This window comes from Perca flavescens, chromosome 2, assembly GCF_004354835.1.
Source record: "Perca flavescens isolate YP-PL-M2 chromosome 2, PFLA_1.0, whole genome shotgun sequence".
In the NCBI taxonomy this organism is placed as follows: domain Eukaryota; kingdom Metazoa; phylum Chordata; class Actinopteri; order Perciformes; family Percidae; genus Perca; species Perca flavescens.
Window position 1 is genome coordinate 22,734,984 of NC_041332.1, and position 26,809 is coordinate 22,761,792.

The window sequence follows — 26,809 nt, forward strand, 5'->3', positions numbered from 1 at the left end:
CAGTACTCTGTATCGGCCAATACGCAAGTTCAGGTATGGAATCGGTATCAGGAAGCAAATGGTACTGGGCCATCGCTACATGTAACATACTCTACTCAGTCAGAACCTGCAGAGGCCTTATTGGACATGTGCCACTTGGGCATGCTGCACAGGGTAGAGGTCAGAGCGGCCCCACTATTTTTATACTGAGAGCTGAATTGCTGGAATGAAACCTGACACTTTGTTACTTGTGTGTGTGTGTGTGTGTGTGTGTGTGTGTGTGTGTGTGTGTGTGTGTGTGTGTGTGTGTGTGTGTGTGTGTGTGTGTGTGTGTGTGTGTGTGTGTGTGTGTGTGTGTGTGTGTGTGTGTGTGTGTCTAGTCCTGTGGTCTGTATGTGTCCCTCATACTCTTGACGTTTCTAGTACCTACTACTTTTAGTTTAAGGAGATATACCGAGTGTGTTGAAGAAATCGCCAGCCACATATAGACATCATTCGAAACCTGATGAACAGGTGTACAATCGTGTACTAAGTCCATCCACATAGCTTGCCGATCTGTGAACAAGGATACAACTGTCCGACCGAGACAGTCTGGCCATAACGTGACATATGTCATGCTATTCCTGGCATGATCGTCTTGATATCACTTCCCATAGTGAGGTCTAAAGTGGGCTTAAATTGATCCTCCACCCAAACCAGGATCAGTAAAGGATAAAGCAAGTCATCTAGCGGGAGTGACTGTTCTGTTGGTTTTACACATCAATATGATGGTTTATAAGCAGTTGTTCAGTTAATGATAGCCTATCCCAAAACTGCATATCCATCGCAGGATCAACGCTGCAGCTCCGTGTGCTGGGTGGGGGTGGGTGGGTTAGGAAACATAATAAAGTGTTAGGGCCCCTGTTGGTAGAGAGAGGGGGGGGCGGTCAGTTCTGCGTAAAAGCGTCACATCTCGACGTCTCTTTTGAGAAAGGGGTGACAGAGGAGAGAACAGAGGACTGGACAAGTACAAAGACCAAAACAGACCCCGACTGGACACGAGGAATATAGAAGCAGTGTGCATCCTGAGCTGGACTATACGCTTATTTTGCTACATAAAGAAAAAGAAAGAAAAAGAAAAGGTTGTTTTCATGCGCCCTTAAAATCAGTTCCTGAGATCTGGTTTGACACTGGATTTTATTAATGATGGATGAGCCTCAAGACATTTTTATTCTAACTTTTGATTAGGCTGGATTCAAAATAGCATCTGTCATTTTGCTGGAATGCCATCGCCCACTTTTGGAGTCTTTTTACGCACAGCCCATATTGTGTTTGGATGATTGCAAATCATTGCTGCAAAGTTTTTGACGTGTTTTTGGAACTTTTTGTGCGCTATCATTCATTTCGAGTTGCACTATGATCCAGCTTGCCTGATTTCCTAAGTGAATCCCTAGTAGCCTATCACATCTCGCTTGTGACTGGACCTGTAATAGCAACACAGATCGCTTTTCGCAGACTGACACGGGTGCCTGCTAAACGGGAGTTGGCACCGTGTATGTTCTTTCTCAATCTTTTTGAAAAGTTGTATAACTCTGGACAACAACATTATACCCTCTGAAATGCTGCCTGTGTCCCTTCTCTTGCTCCTCGTTTTCCACGCTGCGCTCTTTGTGGCCGCGCACGCCGCCGGGGATCTCCAGGGTTTCACCATCCCCGGTGGGAGCGCAAGTTTCGACCCAACAGGTAGCTATAACACAAGAGAGACTGAAGAATTAAATAGGAGAGCTGGACAACAGTTCTCACCCTTGTATTTGACAAAGTATTTGCATCGCATTCAACTCTGCCCTGTCATCGCCAATAACGCGCCAGTTGTTAGCCATCAATCTTGTTTGCACATTGGTAACTTACTGCTTAGAATGATTGTCATACGTCTTGTGTGCTGACGTTTGCTAACTCTAACTCATTATAATTTTGCATTCTAATGATAAAAACTACATTTTTTTCTTTATCTTGGGGAGTACCATTCAATACAATTTGAACGATTTCTGAAAGTGTTATTTATTTATTTGTTTTGAATATCATTAAGTCAATTCTGCTGACACTGAAAGATAGAGTGAGCTGCCTCATTTTAATGCACCATTATTCCACAGACAGCTCATTTCGGAGATAGTTTCACATTATCAAAACACCTATTAGCCAAATTTGGGTTTTTAGTGTTTGCCAATAGACATATAGGAAACAAGCATCTTTTTTTTGTCATCATAAAAAAAACACACTCTTAATCTTGCAAGACGACTTCTTCTGGGTTTTTTTATTATGAAAGTGTAATCTCATGACTCACTAGTTCAGCTGCTTTGTGCTCCAGTCCTGTGCTCCAGGACTCCAACAGTTTCAGCTCACCTGTGGAAAGAGTTAAACTCAGGTCATATGTGGAGGTCTCACAGGGACACAGATAACAAACACACACACACACACACACACACACACACACACACACACACACACACACACACACACACACACACACACACACACACACACACTTTTAACAGGGCATTTGGATACACCATTGATATTTGATAGCCCACCCAGCTAAAAGGTCTCCTCAGTGTTGAGAAATGCAAGTTTCATCAACAACCAGGGGATCAATGTCTTTGCTCTGTAAATTGGTATACATATCCTGGCTCTGGGAATGAGCAAAAGCACACAAATCATTTCATGGATCATAGGTAATTACACATTTTAACTATTACCATGCCAAATAAGTATCCCGAAAAGAACCACTGACTGATGAAACAAATACATATGAAACAATGAATACTTTTGAGCGATTCTGTCTGTTTATGTTTTTTATGCCTGATGCTTATCTACAGTAGCAGTCTAGTGGTCCATTATGTCACAGCATCATTATGCACTAGCATACTCCTCAGTCCTGTGCTGACTTTTGTTGAAAATGGGCTGATTGCAAAATAATTTGTGCCAAATAAAAAATATGCTGCTACTTCTGAGATTAATGCCACTATTCGTTTGCAAAAATGTTCTAAGGTTAACATCAGAAATTATGAGAAATAAGAATTCACTTTTTTCCCAGACGTCACTTTTTCCCATAGCTTTATTTTTTCTTACAGCGTGGACGGAGAGCAGCTAATGTTACTGGAGCTGGCTTTGATAGTGGCTTTAAGACCTTTGACCCTCCCCTGAGCTCCTTGGAACACCAAAACACACAGTCACAGAGACAAAAATGGGCTCTGACTCAGTATGGCAGTTATGACGAAAGCTGTGTGTCATCTTCTCCTGTATTGGTGTTCCCATATTCTACTTAAGCCTGGAACACACAGTACAATTTAAAGTATAACTACAACAGTTGATTTGGTCCTTTATGACCAATTTTTTAGGAAGTCCTCGCTGGCATCTGACCAAGAACATTAGGCACACATTGTCTTGTAATGTTCTGGAGTATAGGCTTAAGCCTCAAACTCATTGGTCTAACCCCTGGAAGCTGTTCCATTGTAGCAAACGTGTTTATTTGTAGTGGTGTTATTGGCAAATGTGTTGCCAGTTCACAGTTGGTAAAAACTGTAACTATAAAAGCCTACTTTAGTACCCATGATCTATAGGCACTCTGTAGGCGCTTTTTACAAACAGCATCTTGCCATAACTTGTGAGTCTCCAGTGTCCACCTCCTATTATTCATTCTTGAATTAAATAACATGGAAAGTACATGAATGCCCAGGGGTAGACTGAGTTTGGGTCATTGGACTCTGATTTGATGCTAATCTCGAGCTAATCTAAGAGGAGACTTCTCTGACGTACAGTAGCAGGAATGAATGAATAATTAAATGTGCACACTCCATCTCTGGAAATTGGAATGATTGATATTGACTCTGTATAACCGAAAAAAAAACACAATTACTCAGTACTGAGTGAAAATGAGTTGATCTTTCCTTGTGTCTGTTCTAAAAAGAGCAGTGAACATACAAAACCAAGTGCTCAATCTACGGTATAGATGCATGAATGAATAAATGAAAGGTACTCTGTGGATAAGTTGAGTAAAATAATAATTGATATAATGTAATTGCCTCCCTGACCCACGTAGACCCCTGCATGGTGGTGTATCCACCATGTATGAGCGAGGCAGATCGCTACAGTCTGGAGGCCCTGCGGAGCATCCATCAGATGATGGACGATGACCAAGACGGAGGGATTGAGGTGGAGGAGAGTGTGGAGGTACAAAACTCACTCTTCATTACATTTTTACCCCATATCCTCAGCTGTTGTAAATCTTTGTGCATGTATGTTCTTGCAAGAGACATGGTAAAGCAGTACAACAACAGGTGTTCCTGGCTGGTGGAAGCGTCAAATGCTACTTCAAGGATAGCAACAGTATAACTTTGCTTTTGGCTCAGCGACAAAATTGGTTTGCACTAATAGAATACGGCAACACTGGTGACCTTTATGGTCATACTTAACAGTATAACTCCTCTTAATGTTTTCATGGCACCAGCTTCCCTTATTTTATAAGTTTGTTATAGTTGTCACAAACTACATGTAAAGATACACTCCTTGCGTCAGTGGTGTAATGGAAAATAATTGTATAATATGTATAAGTTTATCAATTCAAAATTGATTCAGTTATTGTGTTTGTTAATCACATGAAATTTCATGAAAAACAACAACAACCAAATTTCTCAAAGATTATAAAGTGATGTTGCAACACAAGGTTTGATACATTTGCCTGTTGCTTTTTGCAGACCTATAATATATTGCACCTCCCAAGCATAGTTTGTTTCTACAAAAATATTTTGTGAATGAGCCAAAAGCAAAACACATTTTTCATTCAGTCATGTAAGCAAGTGAATCAGTGGTTCATCTCTGTCATGAGTCATATGACTTGGTACGTGTGTGTGTGTGTGTCTGTGTGTGTGTGTGTGTGTGTGTGTGTGCGCACATTTCCATGTGCGCCTTTGTGATTTCGTTTTTTGTGTTTGAGTTTTCAGAGTAAATGATATCCAGCGAGTAAGTATTTTGTCCAAGGAGTGTGTGCGTCTCTAGAGTTGTATAATGTGACTTTGGTTGTAAATCCAGAAATCTAGAATGCCTTTACCTTCTAGCATGCAGTTTAGGGATACAGTATCCAGGGGCTCGGGTTGCGGTTGCCATAGATACTTCAGGAGGGGGGGGCTGGGCTCCAAAATTCCTCAAGCCATCATATGAAGCCTCCGTTTACAGCCAAGGACACATTCCAAGACAGCACGAACACACACACACACACACACACACACACACACACACACACACACACACACACACACACACTCACGCTTCTGCATGCATTCTAAATAAATACAAACTCAAAACACCCACTCCTTTTTTCAAGATTGAAATCCGAGTGCACACTGCAAAACATTATTATTAACAACAAATTTATTCTGACTGTATGTGCTTTGTGATCACGAACTATGCCCTTTACTGTAAAGTTGCATCTAAAAAAGTCTTTATTTTCACTTCTTTCTTTTGTCCCTCTCTGTTTTTTGCAGTTCATCATTGAGGACATGAAACAGCAGCAAACCAACAAACACAGTCACCTGCATAGAGAAGACCAACATATCACAATTGAGGAGCTCTGGAGGGGCTGGAAGTCGTCTGAAGGTGTGTGTGTGTGTGTGTGTGTGTGTGTGTGTGTGTGTGTGTGTGTGTGTGTGTGTGTGTGTGTGTGTGTGTGTGTATGTGTGTGTCCCAAGGTGTCCAGCTCTTCTTTGTTTCACTTTGTCTTCTTTCTTGCCTCACTTCTCAGTACATAATTGGACTCAAGATAATGTGCTTCGCTGGCTGAAGGATTTTGTTGAGTTGCCCCAGTATGAGAGGAACTTTAAGGACTTTAAGGTCAATGGAAACACACTCCCCAGGTGAGGAAATTGAATGACGATGCCAATATGAAATGACTTAAGTTCAGGTGTATCATCTCCAATTTGGCCTCTCCCATCAATTTCATATGTGGGAGACCTATACTAAGAGAATATGAAAAACATTGTTGTCCTTTGTTCTTCCTTGAGTAGGAGTATCTCAAAAACTAAAGCAATTTTAGGGTTCTTCCATCTAGCCTATTAGTGTCTTGAGTGCTGTAGTCCAACCGAGTAACTGTAAAAACAAGTCAGTTGTAATGAAGAGTCATATCAACACGTTGAACTCTGACACCTGTGTGCAGGATTGCAGCCAATGAGCCTTCATTCCTGAGTGGCCATCTGAGGGTTCAGGACCAGAGAGACAAACAGAAGCTCAACATCAAAGCTCTGGATGTTGTTCTGTTTGGACCACCTACACGTAAGGACAAGTCCTCACCCTATCCCCTCTCCCTAGTCTCTTATGTGTTCCTGTTCTGCCTACTTACTTATTTAGCTTGCATACCTATAACTCTCCCAGCTTCCTTGGACTTTTCAAGTATATAAAGGAACACTACTAACATGCTCCCATTGCATATATGAAGCATTTATGAGCCATCAACCATTAATAATCATGACCTTCCATTCCACCACAGGTCCCCCTCATAACTATATGAAGGACCTGCTGCTCATTGTATCAGTGGTGATGGGAGTTGGAGGCTGCTGGTTTGCCCAGGCCCAGAACAAAGTCAGTAAAGTCCACATATCCAGGATGATGAAAGATTTGGAAAGTCTGCAGAGGGCTGAACAGAGCCTCATAGATCTGCAGGAACAGTGAGTAATCAATTTGTATAATTGCATTGACTTGTATTTGTTCGATTCCACTAAAACCATTTTACTTCCTCAGACTGGAGCGAGCACAGGAAGAAAAACGTAATGTCGCAGAGGAGAAACAGAACCTGGAGGAGAAGATGAGGGATGAGATCATAGGGGCGCAGGAGGAGGCTTACCGCCTTCACGAGCTGAGGCAGGGAGCTGTCAGTGAGCTCAGCCGCCTCCGATATGCAGAGGAAGAGCTGGTGCAGGTAGACACACAACTAGAGCAATGATGCACCAGACGCTTGTTATCTCTGCTATAGTTTTGGAAATTGTAAAGGTTTTAAAGAAAAGAATTTAAGGTTTAACAGCAGTTTTTAACTATTATTCTACATTCCCTCAGGTCCGTGGAGCACTGAAGCAGGCGGAGAAGGACATGCAGGCTAGCTGGAATGCCTCAGAGGCCCTCCAGCTGTGGTTACAGCTGACACATGAGGTAGAGGTCCAGTTCTACAATGTCAAGAGGCACAGAGCAGAACTACAGCTTGGCATCGCCAAGGAAGAGGTAATGCATGAAAAAGGGGGACACACATAAAAAACACACTAGTTATATTTAGTTTGACTGCACTGGATAAATAATTGCAAAAAATTTATGAGCATTTATATATCTATATATATATTTTTTTTTTACAACTTACCTACATACATATCAACTGACCTGCATATATACTTCCTTGCAGGCAGAGAAGATTAAGAAGAAGAGGAGTTCTCTGTTCGGGACTCTCCATGTTGCACACAGCTCCTCTCTGGACCAAGTTGATCACAAGATCCTGGAGGCAAAGTGAGTCACAAAATTACCTCTGAAAGTTTTGTTTGTGTCTGTCACAGTAAATATGTAACATACGTCACATAGGTCTTTGTATATCCCAAAGGAATTCCTTGTCTGAAGTAACTGCCTGCCTACGGGAACGCCTCCATCGCTGGCAGCAGATTGAGCGCCTCTGTTGCTTTCCCGTCATTAGGAATCCTGGCCTAGCTAACCTCACTGCTCAGCTCTACTCAGAGCCAATAGCCCTGGGGTTTCCCAGAGTTCCCCAGCCATCTTGGTCATGCCAAAGCTCCGTTCATGGATCTATAGAGGATCTGTTAGAAGAATCTGCTTCTCCAATCTTACCACAAATGACAGGTAAATACATAGCAGTGATGAATTTTTGATTCTTTAGTTGGATCCCCATTAGTTTTCACAAACAAAGTGTTCAGATCTTGGACTGGCTATGGCATGTGATTTGCATAATTTTCATACTCATCAAACCATTCCACTTATGTTCTGTATGGAAACATTTGCAATTGTTGTTACTCCACTCATCACAGTTTTTTTTTTTTTATGTATCACCCACCAGTCCTGTGTGTGTCTTGTGTCATGTATGGATTAATCAGCTCTGCTAACTGATTAATCTTTGGCCTTCCTCCAGTTCCACCACTAAAGCGCTCTCCACGAACACGGGGATCAACCATATGTCGATCACGTCGTCCTGGCCCGATCAGTCAGCCACCGGCCGCCATGATCTCCCCGGACCCTGACCTTCTTATCCCCATCAGAGACCCATACACATGCGAGGAAGAGGGGCTCCTCCTGAAAACTCTAAAGAAACAGTATGTCTTCCTGCCCACAACTTTTAGAGGCCAATTTGCTTTTACACACTACTCAAGCTAAACCACTGTCCATCAATGAATATTTGTTCATTCCTTGATTCCTTCTTTCTCCCCTTCCTTGTCCTTTCCTTCCTCTATTCTTCCTTTCATTTCTCTTACTAATAGAGACTCCCAAGAGATGTTCTCAGACACAGAATATATGACTTCACCTCCTCTCAGCAAAATGTTCCCTAGTCCTACTGTTGAAACTTCATCTCAAAAGCTCTATTATGATGAAACTGAGCCATTTTCAGAGACCTCCATTACACAGAATTTGAGTAAAGAAGAAGAAGCTGTTGTTGAATCTCCAGTTCGCAAAATGTCTGTAGAAGAGCTTGAAGCTTGTGTAGATATTTCCTTGGGAAAGATGGCAAAAGACAAAGTGTTGGATGCTTCTTTGGAAACCCCCTCTTTGAAGATGTCCAAAGAAGAGTCTTTGATTGAGGCTACATCAAGGAAGATATCCAGAGACAGGAGTGAAGTTCACATGGACTTTGCTGTTAGAAAGGTGCTTTCCAATGAGTTTGATGCAGATTTTCCAGCCAGGAAAGTAGAGAGAGATACAATAGGGGATTTGATGGAAACCACTTCAAGGAATGTTTACAGAGAAATAAGTGATTTACCTCTGGATGTGAGAAAGATTCTTTGGAAAGAATTAGAAGCAACAACAGATTTGGCACCAAGGAAGCTATCCAGTGACATGATGGGGACTTCAATGGACAGTGCCTCAAGAATGATGATACGAGATGATGTTGAGTGTCCGTTTGACTCAGTATCCAGAAGGATTACAAGAGATTCAATGGGATCGTCCCTAGACACAGGTACTAGAAAGATTCAATGGAATAAAGGAGACTTCCAGCTTGATTTCTCTGTAAGGGCATTAGCAATGGACAAAATGGTTGAGGCTACTAGAACACCACCAAGAAAGATATCTAGAGATGAGCTGGAGTATTGTAAAGATAGTGCTTCTATAAAAATGCTACCCAAAGAGAGATTTGAAGCACTTACGGATACCTCGTCCTCTCCAGAGAAGCAAGAGTTCAATATAGAACCATCAACAAGTAGAAAGATACTGAGAGACGAACTTGACATGTCTGCTGGTTCTCTCAAAAGGAGAATACTCAGAATGCCAAGAGATGACACTGACACTTCCATAGACACTCCCACAGGAAAGATCTCCTGGGAGAGAAGTGATGTTCCAATGGAAATACCTAAACAATCAATACTGAGGGAGGAGTTGGGAGCATCCAAATCAAGTTCATCTCCAGGTCGAGTTGGACAGCCAGACCTTATGATAACCTCCCAGGTACCATGGGAGTCGCCATCAGACCTTTTCACTGGCCCATTGAGCAAGCTTGTGTATGATGGAATCCTTGAGAAGTCCTGCCACTCCGTGGCTACGACCTCAACCAGCCTCTCTGCCTCAACACCCAACCTGCCCGAGAGCAGGCTGCAAGCAGAGGTGGAGCCACCATTGCCACCACCAAAGATTGCTTTCCCATCTCCTGCATCGGCCACTGAGACTGGACACGAAAAAAACAAGCATAAGGAAAAGAGCAGGAAATCCTTAAAGCTCAAAAATCCTTTTAAAAAGAAGACCGAATCAACTCCAGAGAAGCCTCAAAGTGGTCTTCAAAAACTCTGATGATCAGCTTAGAATGTTTTCCTCTTTTTCTTTTTATCATTATCAACATTGAACCAGAAAATGAGAGTTTTAGAACTTCATTGACAATATCTTGTATGGAAAGCTGAAGTAGATTTATTTTCTCGAATAAAGTCTTATGTAGACATATGGATGGTACCATATTATTTTAGATGCAGATTTTTTGAGGTTTTGCCTATGGTTGAAGGATTGAATGATGTTTAACTGATGCCTTCTTTTCTGTATAACAGAGGCAAGGCTTGAATTTAGTTTAAACCTCAACTGAAGACATGTTTTGTAGTAGAACATTAATGCATTATATTCTAAGAGAAATGTTCTTTAATTTAGTCATGTCCCAATCACAGTTTCACACTGTATTTGTGTTCTTCCCATTGGGTCGAGGTGGGTGGGGCTCAGTTGCAAAAAAGACGTGATTTAACATCTGTTTTTGCACCATTCAGGATTTAGCAACATTTGAATCAAAATCTGATAACAGTTGTGGGTTTGTTTGATTATCCAATTATCAAACCACACCAACACAGTCCAGATTAGGAGATTAGCAGAGTTTTTTTTAAGGTTTAGACTATAAATAAATAATATATATGGTAGTTTTTCTCTTAACTTTACATTGATTTACATAATATATATTTTTGATTCATTGTTCTCTGATGCACATGCTGTCATAATTGGAACTGCTGACTGCTGTTTATTTATTTTCTGCACTTGGAAATGGGTCAACCCTAACATAGCCAATATTGACAATACATTGACCCCAAAAGCATCTGTCCTGATCCTGTGGATTGGCCTGGGAAAAACCCACATTTTATTGAAATGTTCTGCTTTGATTTGAAATGCTCACAGTTTTCTTGCTCGCTGTTTTCTTTTTTCAAAACTAATTTGCATATTTTGCTTTAATTGTTGATTTGATGTAGGTTTATTTTATTGTTTACAGGCAAGTCAGTGCCTTTGGTAGTGTATTTGAATTCAAATAATTCAGAATGAATTTTAATTGATTTGAAAATTGCTCATTGGAATACGTTTTTTTCATGTCATTAGTTGATTTGTTTCAAAGTTTAAGGAATATATGAGTAAAATGTTTCCTCTTCACTGAATTGAATGTAAAATGTTATTTGCTGTTGTTATCTGATGATTTATTAACAAATGATGATAGAGGAAATAAACAAGGAGGTGAAATTACTAAATATTTTGTATTTCTCTACAATAAAGAAACGAAACATTGCCAGCATGGATTTATTATTATTGTCAGCATAACATACAATACATTAAAATGACCACAAAGCACTTTGGACAGCTTGAGTCCAAACCTCTAAAGGTGGCCTTTTTGGATTTTGTTTTTACTCATCATCTCCACTAGAGGTCAGGAGAGTGTCCAGCAATTTGCCCACAAACACACACACACACACACACACACACACACACACACACACACACACACACACACACACACACACACACACACACACACACACACACACACACACACACACACACACACACACACACACACACACACACACACACACACACACACACACTAAACTGTTGTGATTTTAGGATGAAACACTTTAATTTAACAATTGTATTAGAAGTTTAAAAACCTGTTTCTCAACATGTAAGATACATTTGACTGGTAAACGGTAGACACAGTAATGCCCTCCTCCAACACCTTCAGCAGGCCACTCATCTGCAGCTTCACACTTTCGGCATGTTGAGCTCTGCAGTTTGTCACTGTGGGTTTCCTGTAAAGCTTTACTGATCACATGGACTACTGGTACATAATGTGGTTGTGGTTAAAATCATTGTGAATGTGCACTCTGTATTGTCGTGTAAGTTTTAGGTAACTGGCTGTCAAATGTTTTCAAAGCATAAAAATATAATGAACAAAAATATGTAGGCCTATGAAAAACACTGTGGTTCATGCCACTATTGTGTGGATTATCCATCGATAAGTTCCAATGCTGTGCCTGTGTCGTAAGAGAATATCTGACAGAAAATATAAACTTCAATCAAATGAGTTACATAAGTAAATCATTATATTCTGAATGAATGTATATCATTACCCAGAGACTGCAGGTGGAAAGAAGCTAGTAGCTAAATCAGATACCAAGATCGCATCACATTGCTTGACATTATTGTTTTTGTAGCCTACATGGTCATGGACAGTATATATATATATATATATATATATATATATATATATATATATACACAAGATTTAGTTATTTTCTAATAAAAAAATGTATATCATATGAAAATGCTAAATAATAATACATATTCATTATAATAGAGCAGAGACTTAAATAGTAACAGCGTTCATAAAAAAGATAATATAGGCTAGGTTAGCTTATGTAAAATATTATTACATTGATCTGTATTATTATAGTAGGCTAATCAAGTTAAGAAAAAGGAATGGCGACATTGTGTTGCACATCCAACAGTCCATAGACCAAGGAGAGAACTGTTTTCTGAATTTACGGCCCTGCTTGTGCAAAGATTTGGCTTTGTAATATTGAAATAATCAACATATAATAATAAAAAAAATGTTTTCTGGAATACTGGAAAGGTCATCCTGCAATAATTTCACTTCATAACAATGTGATCTTATCTTACGTGCATTTTTTTTTAAGCAGCATTTACATTTATAATGTGATATGTCACATGTATAAATAAATGGCAATATGCTAAATATACAACAGAGCCTTTTCCTACCTTTGATAATGTTCTGGTTTTATTAGTACAAAGCTTAAAAACAAAAATTCAGCAAGTGCATGGTTTTGAAATGTAATAATGACAGATAAAGAGGCGATTATAATTAGAAATCTTCATAAAATATTTCATCCATTACATATTCTACATGTAAAACTAATAATGAGTTGTTATAGCCTACTTGATGTTAATGAATCAAAAATAAAAAAACGATGTAAATCAGTGTAACGCTAGCTTAACATGGTGACAAAGTTACCATTCAAAATGTATATTTTTAAGGTTGTGAAAATGTAAATATGTTAGGGGGAAAAAAAGAGATTATTACTGTCTAATTATAAACCTGAATAACAGATTGGCCACAAATCACCACTTGCTTGAGCAGTGTCTTTAACCACAGGACAACAACAAGAAGAGATGAGAACTAAAACCGTGTACCTGAATTCGAACCTTTTCAATTTGAAGTAATTTAATTCTATTTGGTTTCTGCTTGAATAAAACAAATGTGCTTGTGTCGTCCATCCTCTGCCTATTGGCGTGTTTATCCATCCATAGCCCAGAACATAACTTTTGTCAGAAACACATCTTCATCCTGAGAGACAATTTAACATGTGTTATTTAAAAGAATTATGTTCAACTGTTGTGCTGTTATATCTAAAGATTTGTGACTGTGACACTTTAAAACAACTGCAAACACGGCGAGATAGCTGCTAAGAATATAAACTGCTGATTAAGACTCATGTTGACTCAATAACATTTCCAAATTCCTACTGTTCATTACCTGATCCCGTCTTGTTTGTCCCCTGGTGTCAGGTCTTTTCTGGAGAATTTGAGATTCCTTAACTGTGAAAAAAGATACATCATTATTATAAAGTAGCACCCAACTGCACCTTTGCACCTATCCTAGATGTTTAAATAATTAACTTTACATAATTTGCTTAAAAAAACATAGTAGAAAAACAACTGTAAGACAGCAGTACCTGTTTTTTGACAGAAATGATAAACCAAAATAAAGGAGATGAAGGAGGAGAGAATAGTGAAGGCTGGAGTAAACACCATCATCCAGGGCACAGCAATCACATGGTTTGAAATGCACCCAATGGAGTCAGGGCATGTGGCAGAATCTGGAACAAATACATAATATGTGGATTACTCCTTTACATGTTTTTCAGTTTTTCTCTTTGTTTGAATTATTTTACTGCAACAGTAAAATGTGTGTGCATCTGCATCACTATCGTGATGTTTGATTTGTAAAATGCTAGACATTTATCATGTTTCTCGCTGATTGAACCTTCCAGCTCAGACCCATCTTACAATTTAATTCAAAATATAGTCAGTATTTGTTTATTTAAACATGGCTCATTGGTGATTGATTTAATGCCAGGTGAAATCTGGACATTTTTTATTCCATATGCGAAGCTGTTTTCTAGTTTCTTCAATAAAACTAAGGACACATCTCCAATCAATGTGGAAATATTGGCACTCATAATCCATCCAACAATCCAACAACTCACAATCCATTCAAACCCAAGAGGTATCTTTGGAAGTGGAATGAATCATGTATTTCATTTGAGATTAGTGGCTGTATATCTCCGAATTCAACTTCACAACATGTTAATCATAATATGGGCCTTTTCCTCAAACAGTATAGACACATTTTAAATGTTGGATTTAAAATTATCATCACCCACAAACTTTAAAATGAACTGCATACTGCAGATTCACAAAAAAACAGAAGTCAGAACAGAATACTTAGTTGGGACTATTGGGACACAGATGTTGTCTGTACCGTCTCTGGTTCTGGCTCTGACCACAGGAAGAGTGACGGGACAGCACCTCGCTTCAACGCAGCGTTACTCTTTTACTAACAGATTTTTTTCTGGTGGCGAAATGTTTTGCGGTGTTGGTGAAATCTTAACAAAGCACCACTCAATTTCGGGTTAAATTGCATTGTTACTCGCGTTACTGAGATTGTAACAGGTTTAATATTACTGAAATTGTGCTACTTTTGTATCTTTTTCTTATTCCCAACACTGATGATCATTTAGTCAAATAATTACATTCACTGCAGTCACACAAAGACAAGTCAGGCCAGCATACTTACCCAATATGATCTTTGTTGTGAAGTTGCCATATCTGTAAACATATTTCGGAGTAATGTATTCTTTATCCTCCACTCTTATCTGCTTAGTTCCACAGTAGTAGAGGCCCTGATCAGAATCAGTGATGTTCGTGATAAGCAGGTCGTAGGAGTTAGAAGAAAAGTTTTTCACGAATTGGTAACGAGGGGGAATCTTCTCAGCACCACAAGTGGCAGTGGTCTCCTGGAATAAATGTCGTACTTCAAGGATAAGAGAAGGCTGATTCTCATGAGAGCAGTTCCTGTACCACTCTATGTATACTCCAGATGATATGTTGCAGTCACAGTAGAGAGTGATGTTGTCTCCTGGTTTGACTCTCACCTTCAACATGGATCCAGAAACTAAATTATGACTGCAAGAAACAACTCCTGAAATAAAAACAATCGTAAAAACAGTTGTACATGTGCCCAGTGTTACAGGAGTTTACACAAATGCAATCAGAATGTTGATATAAATTATTCTCAAAATGGAACATAACAATTGTAATGAAATCATCCAAAATTTGTATTAAAAGAATTACCTAAGAAAACCACCAGAAAAATACGCAGCCCGTCCATGTGTGATGATGATTGAGAGTTAAAAGACAGCGAAACAGATCTCACTTACAGATATCATGCACTGCGCAGACTTTTCCATTAAAGGAAGAATAAGCAGTGATTGGCCAGTCAAGTGGAACATTTTCTTCTGTGGTTGTTGTCTATTGGTGTAAAGATATGTGGTATTCTGGGCATTTTTCCTCTTTGAACATTAACATGGTAGATTTCAGCCTAGCAATACTACCTTACATACACTACCTTTGTAGGACGTGTGGTGTATTTGGTCAGAGTTTTTTTAGACATGGAGATTTTGATGCATGTGTAGAAGAAGAAGACAATCCTTCAATACGGGAACAGTATGGGATCAAATCCATGTGTGTACAGTGTGTACATGTATTGTTACTATGCAGCCTTTGGAAAGATGGAACAGCACTAGTTTTCAGCAGCAGCTGTTAGAGAGAGTGCTGCTCCTGTGATAATCACACGGGCAGTAGTTTCTAATTTTCACAACTCCTTTATCAAATCGATCAATAGGTTGTTGTTTTTTTATCATGGGACATGATAATAAAGTGGTCAGAATCTAAAGGCACTGATGGTATTGCTGATGTTTCAAAATTGTTGAAAGAAAACAATGGATGTACTAGATAGAGATGAGCTGTATTTGTAGAGTTACGCATATATGATGTATGTTTATCTTCATTTGTATTTCACATCCTTAAATTGATTAGATTAGATTAACTTTGTGGTAAATGTCACCTTGGGAACTGAATATAAATAGATAAACTAAACTAAAAGAAGCTATGGAAGAATTTAAGCTGTCTTAGCTTTTGTGTGTGTGGAACACCCTCATTACTTTAAAGCTAGCTCTATGTCAGCTTCAACACATCCGATATGTAAAATTGCATAAAAATGTGAGATGAAAGTTTAAATCAACAACAGGACATTGCATCAAAACAGCTTAAGACATTTAATGACAACAGGCCACTCATCTGCAGCTTCAAACATGTTGAGCTCTGCAGTTTGTCACTGTGGGTTTCCTGTAAAGCTTTACTGATCACATGGACTACTGGTACATAATGTGGTTGTGGTTAACTTCAATGTGCAATCTGTATTGTCTTGTAACTTTTAGGTAACTGGTTGTCAGATGTTTTCAAAGCATAAAAACATATTGAACAAAAGTATGTAGGCCTACGAAAAAAATGCATTTATAAACACTGTGGTTCATGCCACTACTGTGTGTACTATCCATCGATAAGTTCCAATGTTGTGCCCGTGTCGTAAGAGAATATCTGAAAATATAAACCTCAATCAATCATTATAATCTGAATGAATGTATATCATTACCCGGAGACTGCAGGTGGAAAGAAGCTAGTAGCTAAATCAGATACAAAGATCTCATCACATTGCTTGACATTATTGTTTTTGTACATGGTCCCAAAAAATAAATAAAAATAAAATAACATATACAATATGATATATTGTAATATATTACCTATAATATATAGGCTCATATATTATGCTACCTTTGATTGGCTACTATATAAAATTAAAAACAATATATTTAGAAGATTTAGCTATTTTATAATTTAAAATAATATCATATAAAAATGCTAAATAATAATACATATTCATTATAAAAGAGCACAGACTTAAATAGTAACAGGGCTCATAAAAAAGATAATATATAGGCTAGGTTAGCTTATGTAAAATATTATTACATTGATCTGTATTATTAAAGTAATCAAGTTAAAGGTCCAATATGTAATATTTGTACTGTAATAAATCCAAAAATGACACCAATGCCTCATCAGATATTAAGGAAACATGTTAAACTGAAATACTATCTTTTCTGACAACAATGCTAATTTCAGTATTTTTTCTTTTTGAAATTTACATTCCGTGACGGAATTTATGTTTATGTTTTGATCTGTGTGTTGTTATCAATGGCCCAGTTTGACAGGCAGGCTGGGTTGCCAGATATACCTGTAAAAACGTAAACCCAGCGCGCTACAGTTGTAACGTTAGTACAGCCATGAAAGCAGCAAACAAACGAACAAGATCAACGGAGATAGATTCTACATGACATAAAAAAATGAAAACAGCATGTTTCTAACAACTGCGTGACCAGAGACGTAACAACCCCCTGGTAAATATTGGAGATGTATTTGAAAGATGGAGACAGCTTAGAGCCCAAAAGGACGCAGAGTTGGCTTATTTTCTCCTGAACCGGTAAGCATTAGCTCCACGCTAATTTATCACAGCTACTAGGGATGGGCATTTTTTGTCATTTCAACATTTGTGTACTCACATTGAATTATATAGCTAGAGTAACCGAGTTGGTTACTCGCAAAAACAATTGAGACATAGCCAGTAAAGTGATCCCGACTGGTCCTGGCTAACGCCGCCATGCTAACCCTGCTAACTGTTAACGTTACCGGGAGGACCAGGCAAGCAGCCCATGGCTGTTTACAATGTGTAGTTCAGCGGCTGGAGCCGACAACGGTGAGTTATTTTAAGCCACGAGAGGGGGGCTGTAAATCGGAAAGAGAAGACTATGAGTTTGCAGTGTGTTTAGCGATTGTTGCCATAATTCTAAGCCAATGAAGTGTGTTCCGTCGGCAAGGTAGTGGTATTTTTAGCGTTTCGTATTGTAATTCTAAGCCGAGGAAGTGTGCCTGACTGGCGTGTGGAGAGGACAGTGAGATTGTTGTGTTTTTAGCGGTTCATACTGTAATTTTAAGCCGGAAAAGTGTGTCTGTTAGTTGGTTACAGAGCTCCACGTGAGCACGGGCTTTTTTGACTGTCAATAATAGCCAGCATCTAACGTTAGCTACTCCGCTGTGCTGTGGAGTAACGTCTGGCTATGTGAGAAAAGCGTCCAGCTACATTGTTGTGAATGCTGCGGTCTCAGCCTGGCAACCCCCGTGAACTTCGAGTCTGGGCAGGAGGGGGCGGGGGAGACGACTCTCCAGTATTTTGAATTGGTAGTGCAGTAACTATTTTAACCGCTAGCTGCCAGTATTACACACAATATTACATATTGCACCTTTAAGAAAAAGGAATGGTGACATTTTGTTGAACATCCAACAGTCCAAAGACCAAGGAGAGAACTGTTTTCTGAATTTACGGCCCTGCTTGTGCAAAAAGTTGGCTTTGTAATATTGAAATAATCAACATATATTAAAAATATTAAAAAAAACGTTTTCTGGAATAATGGAAAGTTCATCCTGCAATCATTTCACTTAATAACAATGTGGTGATAGTTGGGGTCGGCTGGCTGTGAGTTTTTGTTTTGTTTTCTAGTTTCCTAGTTCCTATTTTATTTTGTCCACTGTCAGTTTCTCTGTTGGCCCTGCCTCTTCTGGGCGTTTCTCAATACCAAGAATGCAAAGTACGGACTTGTGTTCTTGGGGAGAACGTTCTTGCTGGTTGTTCTTGGAAGAATAAACTCACAAGTTCACAAGCACAGAAAACACTGTTAACAGTTTAAGACAATGCGTTCTTCCTGTTATTGCTCAACACCCCCAGCACAGAGGGTACCTGCAAGGCTCCAAAATAACAGCTAGATATAAAAACCACAACAATATAACCACTTTGTATTAAAACAATCTCCGGACAAGAAAACCTCATAATGCTACAACTATTGCAATAATATTGAAAAATAAAACTAATTGAGCTTTTATTTTATTGTTTATGGTTTAGCTCAAACACCCTTTACTTATTCAAAAGAGTGGAACGTGATCCCTATTATTAGTGTATAAATTTAAGTCAGTTTAAATTTAAAAAAATAAATAGGCATATGCACTGCTGTGTCCTATGTGTTCCTATTAGTATTATGTGGAATTATCATTTCTATATTATTGTAGTGCACTGTATATGCCCAGGGAGATGGAAATTAGAAATTCAAATTATAAAGGTTGGTGTCTCCCCTTTAGTCTACATAACATGTCATAGCATGTTAGCACTTTATGTACAACTGTTCATTTATCATACAGACTGAAACTCAACTTCTAATAAATCAGAAAACAAATACACCAAAACAAAATACAAAATATAATGTATGCTATAGCCTATGGCATAATTTAAACAAGTCTCCCGAAAAGAAACGAAAAAGGGTATATCTCATAGACTAATAATATACAGTCTATATCTCTCCTCTGCCTGCTGCGCTGTGTGTGTGTGTGTGTGTGTGTGTGTGTGTGTGTGTGTGTGTGTGTGTGTGTGTATATGTGTGTGTGTGTGCGTGCTTGTTGAGTTTAACCAGAGACTATTTAAAAGGACTTTGGTTTAACTCCAAAAAGACAGTTAACACAGGTTCTCGTTAATCTTATGATGGACATGTGTTGTGATATTTAAACAAACGATCCGTCAACGGCAAAATAAAAGCCTCTTATTTACGGAACCGGTCTCAAAGATCTCCGGTGTCCTACAGCGGGGTCTCCGAGTGTGACTGTCCGAGCGACGAGCTAGTTGCCCCGGCAGGCGCAAGATTTATGGCGGCCGCGTCTGGCCCTGCAGGGAGTGGCTCCCCAAAACCAGAAACAATAGTTACCTTTCCTGTGGGGACAATGAGTCTTCTTCATATGCTAAATGTCAGACATGACCTGATTAATTCTTTAGAAGCTAGGTTTTGGGTGAGGCAGTCAAATGCTGATTAGTGTAGTTACTTGATTAAATTTAGCTGTAGGCCCCATTAAACATTGTTTTCCAAACATAGCCTGGCTTTAACTTTTTTAAACCTAACACTACACACCTGCTCGTCATTCCACCATCACCTATCCCGCCGTGCACACCTGCCAGCCATCTACAATCATGCAGTATTTGAACCCATCTCATCATCATCTTCGCTTGATCGTTGCTTCAGCCGTCCTGGTGACACCCAATACAACCTCTCTGAAAATTATCGTACTTACTTGTCTGTTGCTGACCTTCTTTGCGTTTCTCCCCTGCAGCCATTCTCTCCATACCTCCCGTTACCGTTCTCCAGTCAGCTGGCTCCACCATTCGGTCCCCTCCTCACGGCTCCGTGCTCCACCCTTCCTCCGCTTCTGCTCCGTTCTACCTCCGCTCCTGCTTCCAGCCATCCCCTCTTCGACTCCCCTGTTCCCCGGACTCCAGTGCCTCCTCCTCGGTTCCCTCGTCCCAGATTTCCCCAAGCTCCCTCGTCATCCTATCCCAGTAGGCTAAGCTCCTTCGCCATCCTATCTCAGCCCCAGAGCCCTCACTCCTGTCTTTGGCGTCCGCCTCCCCACTCCTCTTTCCCTCTCCCCTTTTCTAATTCTAATAAACCTGTTTTTGCTGAGCCTGGCGTACTGTCTCCCACACATCAAATTTGACCTTATCTTACATGCATTTTTTTTCTTTTTTTGTTTAAAGCAGCATTTACATTTATGTAATGATATGTCCTATGCATAAATAAATGGAAATATGCTAAATATGCGATGAAGCCTTTTACTATCTTTGATAATATTCTGGTTTTATTAATACAAAGCTTAAAAACAAAAATTCAGCAAGTGCATGGTTTTGAAATGTAATAATGACAGAGGCAATTATAATTAGAAATCTTAATAAAATATTTCATCCATTACATATTCTACATGTAAAACTAATAATGAATTGTTATAGCCTACTTGATGTTATTGATTCAAAAATAAAAACAAGATGTAAATCAGTGTAACACTAGCTTAACATGGTGACAAAGTTACCATTCAAAATGTACATTTTAAGGTTGTGAAAATGTAAATATGTTAGATGGGGGGGGTAAGAGATTATTACTGTCTGATTATAAACCTGATAACAAATTGGCCACAAATCACCACTTGCTTGAGCAGTGTCTTCAACCACAGGACAACAACAAGAGGAGATGACAACTAAAACCGTGTACCTGAATTTGAACCTTTTCAATTTGAAGTAATTTAATTCTATTTGGTTTCTGCTCTCCGTGAACCATCACCTTATCGTGGTGGAGAGGTTTGTGTGTCTCTGTGAACCTGAGGGCTGTGTTGTCTGGAGCTTTGTGCTCCTGGTAGGGTCTCCCAAGGCAAAGTGGTCTCAGGTGAGGGGCCAGACAAAGAATGGTTCAAAAACCCCAATGAAAAAGCTAAGCAGAGATGGAGTGACCCTGCCGGAGGAAGCCCGGGGCCCCGCCTGGAGCCAGGCCCAGACGGTGGGCTCGCCGGCGAAGCGCCTGGTGGCGGGTTTGCCACGGAGCCCGCCGGGCACAGCCCGAACAAGCTACGTGGCAACTCCCCTCTCCATCCCATGGGCCCACCACCTGTGGGAGGAACCGTTGGGGTCGGGTGCGATGCCACATGGGTGGCAGTGAAGGTCAGGGGCCTCGACGGACCAGACCCGGGCAGCAGGCGCTGGCTCTGGGGACGTGGAACGTCACCTCTCTGTGGGGAAGGAGCGGAACTGGTGCGGGAAACCGGTTAGATCTGGTGGGGCTTACCTCACAGTCTTGGTTCTGGAACCATACTCCTGGATAGGGGTTGGACTCTTTTCTTCTCCGGAGTTGCCCAGGGTGTGAGGCGCCGGGCGGGTGTGGGGATACTCACAAGTCCCCGGCTGGCGCCGCTGTGTTGGAGTTTACCCCAGTGGGACAGAGGGTCGCCTCCCTACGCCTGCGGGTTGTGGGGGAAAACTCTGACTGTTGTTTGTGCATATGCACCAAACAGGAGTTCGGATATTCGGCCTTCTTGGAGACCTTGACTGGAGTCCTGCATGGGGCTCCAGTGGGGGACTCCATTGTTCTGCTGGGGGTTGGGCAATGATGGAGACACCTGGAGGCGTGATTGGGAGGAACGGCCTCCCTGATCTAAACCAGAGTGGTTGTTTGTTGTTGGACTTCTGTGCTAGTCATGGATTGTCTATAACGAACACCATGTTGAACATAGGGATGCTCATAAGTGTACCTGGTACCAGAGCAACAAGGTCAATGATCGATTTCATAATCGTTTCATCTGATCTGAGGCCGTATGTTTTGGACACTCGGGTGAAGAGAGGGGCAGAGCTGTCAACCGATCACCATCTGGTGGTGAGTTGGGTCAGAGGGTGGGGGAAGACTCTGGACAGACCTGGTAAGCCCAAACGTGTAGTGCGGGTAAATTGGGAACGTCTGGAGGAGGCCCCTGTCCAACAGACTTTCAACTCACACCTCCGGGCGGAGCTTTTTCGTGCATCCCTGTGGAGGCTGGGGGCATTAGTGGACAATGTTCAAAGTTTCCATTGCTGAAGCTGCAGCGAGGAGCTGTGGTCTTAGGGTCTTAGGTGCCTCAAGGGGCGGTAACCCATAACACCGTGGTGGACAACGGTGGTCAGGGAAGCCGTCCGACTGAAGAAGGAGTCTTTCCGGGATATGTTATCCCGGAGGACTCGGAGGCAGTTGCAGGGTACCGAAGGGCCGAGGGCTGCAGCCTCTGCCGTGAAAAAGCGGGTGTGGGAGAAGTTTGGAGAAGACATGGAGAAGGACTTTCGGTCGGCACCAAAGTGCTTCTGAAAACTGTTCGCCACCTCAGGAGGGGGCGGGGAACCATCCAAGCTGTGTACAGTAAGGATGGGACACTGTTGACCTCAACTGAGGAGGTAATAGGCGGTGGAAGGAGCACTTTGCAGAACTCCTGAATCCGACTAATACGCCCTCTATGTTAGAGGCAGAGCTGGAGGATAATGGGGGATTGTCGTCGATTTCCCAGGCGGAAGTCACTGATGTAGTCAAACAACTACACAGTGGCAAAGCCCCGGGATTGATGAGATCCGTCCAGAAATGCTCAAGGCTCTGGGTGTGGAGGGGCTGTCCTGGTTGACACGCCTTTTCAACATTGCGTGGAAGTCTGGGGACGGTGCCAAAGGAGTGGCAGACTGGGGTGGTGGTTCCCCTTTTAAAAGGGGGACCAGAGGGTGTGTGCCAATTATGGGGTATCACACTTCTCAGCCTCCCTGGTAAAGTCTACTCCAAGGTGCTGGAAAGGAGGGTTCGCCAATAGTCGAACCTCGGGTTGAGGAGGAACAATGCGGATTCCGTCCTGGTCGTGGAACAACGGACCAGCTCTTCACTTCGCAAGGATCCTGAGGGAGCCTGGGAGTATGCCCAACCGGTCTACATGTGTTTTGTGGATTTGGAGAAGGCGTATGACCGGGTCCCCGGGAGATACTGTGGGAGGTGCTGCGGGAGTAAAGGGGGTCTCTTCTCAGGGCCATCCAATCTCTGTACAACCAAAGCGAGAGCTGTGTCCGGGTTCTCGGTAGTAAGTCGGACTCTTTTCAGGTGAGGGTTGGCCTCCGCCAGGGCTGGCGCTTTGTCACCAATCCTGTTTGTAGTATTTATGGACAGGATATCGAGGCGAGTCGGGGTGGGAGGGGTTGCAGTTTGGTGGGCTGGGGATCTCATCGCTGCTCTTTGCAGATGATGTGGTCCTGATGGCATCATCGGCCTGCGAAGCACTCACTGGATCGGTTCGCAAACCGAGTGTGAAGCGGTTGGGATGAGGATCAGCACCTCTAAATCTGAGGCCATGGTTCTCAGCAGGAAACCGATGGAATGCCTTCTCCAGGTAGGGAATGAGTCCTTACCCCAAGTGAAGGAGTTCAAGTAAGAGTGAGGGGACAATGGAGCGGGAGATTGGTCGGAGAATCCAGCGGGTGCGGTATTGCATTCAATCTATCGCACCGTTAGACGAAAAGAGAGCTTAGCCAGAAGGCAAAGCTCTCGATCTACCGGGTCAGTTTTGTTCCTACCCTCACCTATGGTCATGAAGGCTGGGTCATGACCGAAAGAACGAGATCCAGGGTACAAGCGGCTGAAATGGGTTTCCTCAGGAGGGTGGCTGGCGTCTCCCTTAGAGATAGGGTGAGAAGCTCACTCATCCGTGAGGAGCTCGGAGAGAGCCGCTGCTCCTTTGCGTCGAAAAAGGAGCCAGTTGAGGTGGTTCGGGCATCTGGTAAGGATGCCCCTGGGCGCCTCCCTAGGGAGGTGTTCCAGGCACGCCCAGCTGGGAGGAGGCCTCGGGAAGACCCAGGACTAGGTGGAGGGATTATATCTCCAACCTGGCCTGGGAACGCCTCAGGATCCCCAGTCGGAGCTGGTTAATGTTGCTCGGGAAAGGGAAGTTTGGGGTCCCCTGCTGGAGCTGCTCCCCCCGCGACCCGACACCGGATAAGCGGACGAAGATGGATGGATGGATGGATGGATGGATGGTTTCTGCTTGAATAAAACAAATGTGCTTTTGTCGTCCATCCTCTGCCTATTGGCGTGTTTATCCATCCATAGCCCGGAACATAACTTTTGTCAAAAACACATCTTCATCCTGAGAGACAATTTAACATGTGTTATTTAAAAGAATTGTGTTCAAGTGTTGCTGTTATATCTAAAGATTTGTGACTGTGACACTTTAAAACAACTGCAAACACGGCGAGATAGCTGCTAAGAATATAAAATGCTGATTAAGACTCATGTTGACTCAGTACCGTTTTACAAATTCCTACTGTTCATTACCTGATCCCGTCTTGTTTGTACCCTGGTGTCAGGTCTGTTCTGGAGAATTTGAGATTCCTTAACTGTGAAAAAAGATACATCATTATTATAAAGTAGCACCCAACTGCACCTTTGCACCTATCCTAGATGTTTAAATAATTAACTTTACGTAATTTGCTTAAAAAAACATAGTAGAAAAACAACTGTAAGACAGCAGTACCTGTTTTTTGACAGAAGTGATAAACCAAAATAAAGGAGATGAAGGAGGAGAGAATAGTGAAGGCTGGAGTAAACACCATCATCCAGGGCACAGCAATCATATTGTTTGAAATGCACCCAATGGAGTCAGGGCATGAGTCAGAATCTGGAACAAATACATAATATGTGGATTACTCCTTTACATGTTTTTCTGTTTTTCTCTTTGTTTGGATTATTTTACTGCAAGCAGTAAAACGTGTGTGCATCTGCATCACTATTGTGATGTTTGATTTGTAAAATGCTAGACATTTATTGTGTTTCTCGCTGATTGACCCTTCCAGCTCAGACCCATCTTACAATTTAATTCAAAATATAATATAGTCAGTATTTGTTAATGCCAGGTGAAATCTGGAACATTTTTATTCCATATGCAAAGCTGGTTTCTGGTTTCTAAAATGCATTTCTTTTCTCCAAAAACTAAGGACACATCTCAGATCACTGTGGAAATATTGGCACTCTTAATCCATCCAACAATCCAACAACTCACAATCCATTCAAACCCAAGAGGTATCTTTGGAAGTGGAATGAATCGTGTATTTAATTTGAGATTAGTGGCTGTATATCGCCGAATTCAACTTCACAACATGTTAATCATAATATGGGCCTTTTCCTCAAACAGTATAGACACATTTTAAATGTTGGACTTAAAATTATCATCACCCACAAACTTTAAAATGAACTGCATACTGCAGATTCACAAAAAAACAGAAGTCAGAACAGAATACTTACCTAATAGGATCCTTGTTGTGACGTTGCCATATATGTAAACATATTTCTGAGTAATGTATTCTTCATATTCCACTTTTATCTGCTCAGTTCCACAGAAGTAGAGGCCCTCATCAGAATCAGTGATGTTCGTGATCAGCAGGTCATAGGAGTTAGAAGAAAAGTTTCTCACGAATTGGTAACGAGGGGGAATCTTGGCAGTGCCAGTCAATAAATCTTTTACTTTAAGGATAAGAGAAGGCTGATTCTCATGAGAGCAGTTCCTGTACCACTCTATGTGTTCTCCAGATGATAATTTGCAGTCGCAGTAGAGAGTGATGTTGTCTCCTGATCTGACTCTCGCCTTCAAAATGGATCCAGAAATTGAATGAGAAACAACTCCTGGAATACAAACATAATTGTAAAAACAGATTGAAATGTGCTCAGTGTTATAGGAGTTCACACTACAGCAGGTGCAGGCTCCTGCTCAACACAACAACAAAGAGAATGTTGGTTTGAATTATTCTCAAAATAGAACCTAACAATTGTAATTAAATTACCCACACACTTTAATCAAAAGAATTACCTGAGAGAAGGACCAGAAAAATGTGCAGCCCGTCCATGTGTGATGATGATCAAGAGTTAAAAGACAGCGAAACAGATCTCACTTACAGATATCATGCCCTGCGCAGTCTTGTCAGTGAAAGGAAAAATCAGCGGTGATTGGCCAGTCAAGTGGAACATTTTCTTCTGGGGTTGTTTTCTATTGGTGTAAAGACATGTGGTTATTCTGGGCATTTCCATGTTTCCTCTTTGAACTTCTGATGTATTAACATTAACATGGTAGATTTCAGCCTAGCAATACTTGCATTGCTGCCTTTGTAGGACGTATAGTATATTTGGTCAGTTTTTATAGCCGTGGAGATTTTGATGCATGTGTAGCAGAAGAAGACACTCCTCCAATTAGGCAACATTATGGAATAAAA

The 26,809-nt window shown here is 41.1% G+C and overlaps 3 protein-coding genes across 6 annotated transcripts; 1 reads left to right on the forward strand and 2 right to left on the reverse strand.

Moving 5' to 3' along the window:
• The first annotated feature begins 936 nt into the window (after positions 1–936).
• stim2a (tromal interaction molecule 2a) lies at positions 937–10,615 on the forward strand. 2 transcript variants are annotated; one of them, XM_028564463.1, is made up of 12 exons: positions 937–1,701; positions 4,055–4,185; positions 5,496–5,607; positions 5,753–5,864; positions 6,164–6,279; positions 6,494–6,671; positions 6,745–6,922; positions 7,057–7,218; positions 7,394–7,494; positions 7,586–7,839; positions 8,126–8,306; positions 8,472–10,615. In XM_028564463.1, exons 1-12 carry the CDS (start codon positions 1,578–1,580, stop codon positions 9,988–9,990), a joined length of 3,168 nt encoding a protein of 1,055 aa, XP_028420264.1. In that variant the 5' UTR covers positions 937–1,577; the 3' UTR covers positions 9,991–10,615. The 2 variants fall into 2 exon arrangements, with proteins under 2 accessions (XP_028420264.1, XP_028420268.1); XM_028564467.1 differs by having other exon boundaries at positions 7,676–7,839.
• A 2,197-nt stretch (positions 10,616–12,812) lies between these two features.
• On the reverse strand, positions 12,813–20,767 carry LOC114545531 (uncharacterized). Of its 3 annotated transcripts, none has more exons than XM_028563884.1 (5): positions 20,302–20,767; positions 14,816–15,220; positions 13,692–13,835; positions 13,493–13,554; positions 12,813–13,303 (listed from the first exon to the last, which is right to left on the reverse strand). In XM_028563884.1, the coding sequence occupies exons 1-5, from the start codon at positions 20,390–20,392 to the stop codon at positions 13,253–13,255; spliced, it is 753 nt and encodes a 250-aa protein (XP_028419685.1). In that variant the 5' UTR covers positions 20,393–20,767; the 3' UTR covers positions 12,813–13,252. The 3 variants fall into 3 exon arrangements, with proteins under 3 accessions (XP_028419685.1, XP_028419700.1, XP_028419691.1); XM_028563899.1 differs by having other exon boundaries at positions 20,142–20,767; XM_028563890.1 differs by lacking the exon at positions 20,302–20,767 and adding an exon at positions 15,373–15,535.
• Positions 20,768–24,606: 3,839 nt separating this feature from the next.
• Positions 24,607–26,451, reverse strand: LOC114561900 (uncharacterized). Its single transcript, XM_028588060.1, has 5 exons — positions 26,410–26,451; positions 25,848–26,225; positions 25,081–25,224; positions 24,882–24,943; positions 24,607–24,693 (listed from the first exon to the last, which is right to left on the reverse strand). The coding sequence occupies exons 1-5, from the start codon at positions 26,444–26,446 to the stop codon at positions 24,643–24,645; spliced, it is 672 nt and encodes a 223-aa protein (XP_028443861.1). The 5' UTR covers positions 26,447–26,451; the 3' UTR covers positions 24,607–24,642.
• Between the last annotated feature and the right edge of the window lie 358 nt (positions 26,452–26,809).

Excerpts from the sequence above, each read along its gene's own strand:
- stim2a (XM_028564463.1), top strand. The coding sequence starts at position 1,578 with ATGCTGCCTGTGTCCCTTCTCTTGCTCCTCGTTTTCCACGCTGCGCTC. Across the intron at positions 6,923-7,056 it reads CAGAGGAAGAGCTGGTGCAG|GTCCGTGGAGCACTGAAGCA; the intron begins GTAGACACACAA and ends ACATTCCCTCAG. Across the intron at positions 7,840-8,125 it reads AATCTTACCACAAATGACAG|TTCCACCACTAAAGCGCTCT; the intron begins GTAAATACATAG and ends GCCTTCCTCCAG.
- LOC114545531 (XM_028563884.1), bottom strand. The coding sequence starts at position 20,392 with ATGGTGGAGCCAGCTGACTGGAGAACGGTAACGGGAGGTATGGAGAGA. Across the intron at positions 13,836-14,815 it reads CACAACAAAGATCATATTGG|ATTCTGCCACATGCCCTGAC; the intron begins GTAAGTATGCTG and ends TATTTGTTCCAG. Across the intron at positions 13,304-13,492 it reads GACAAACAAGACGGGATCAG|GATGAAGATGTGTTTCTGAC; the intron begins GTAATGAACAGT and ends ATTGTCTCTCAG.
- LOC114561900 (XM_028588060.1), bottom strand. The coding sequence starts at position 26,446 with ATGGACGGGCTGCACATTTTTCTGGTCCTTCTCTCAG. Across the intron at positions 26,226-26,409 it reads TTTTCTGGTCCTTCTCTCAG|GAGTTGTTTCTCATTCAATT; the intron begins GTAATTCTTTTG and ends TTTGTATTCCAG. Across the intron at positions 24,944-25,080 it reads TCACTTCTGTCAAAAAACAG|TTAAGGAATCTCAAATTCTC; the intron begins GTACTGCTGTCT and ends CTTTTTTCACAG.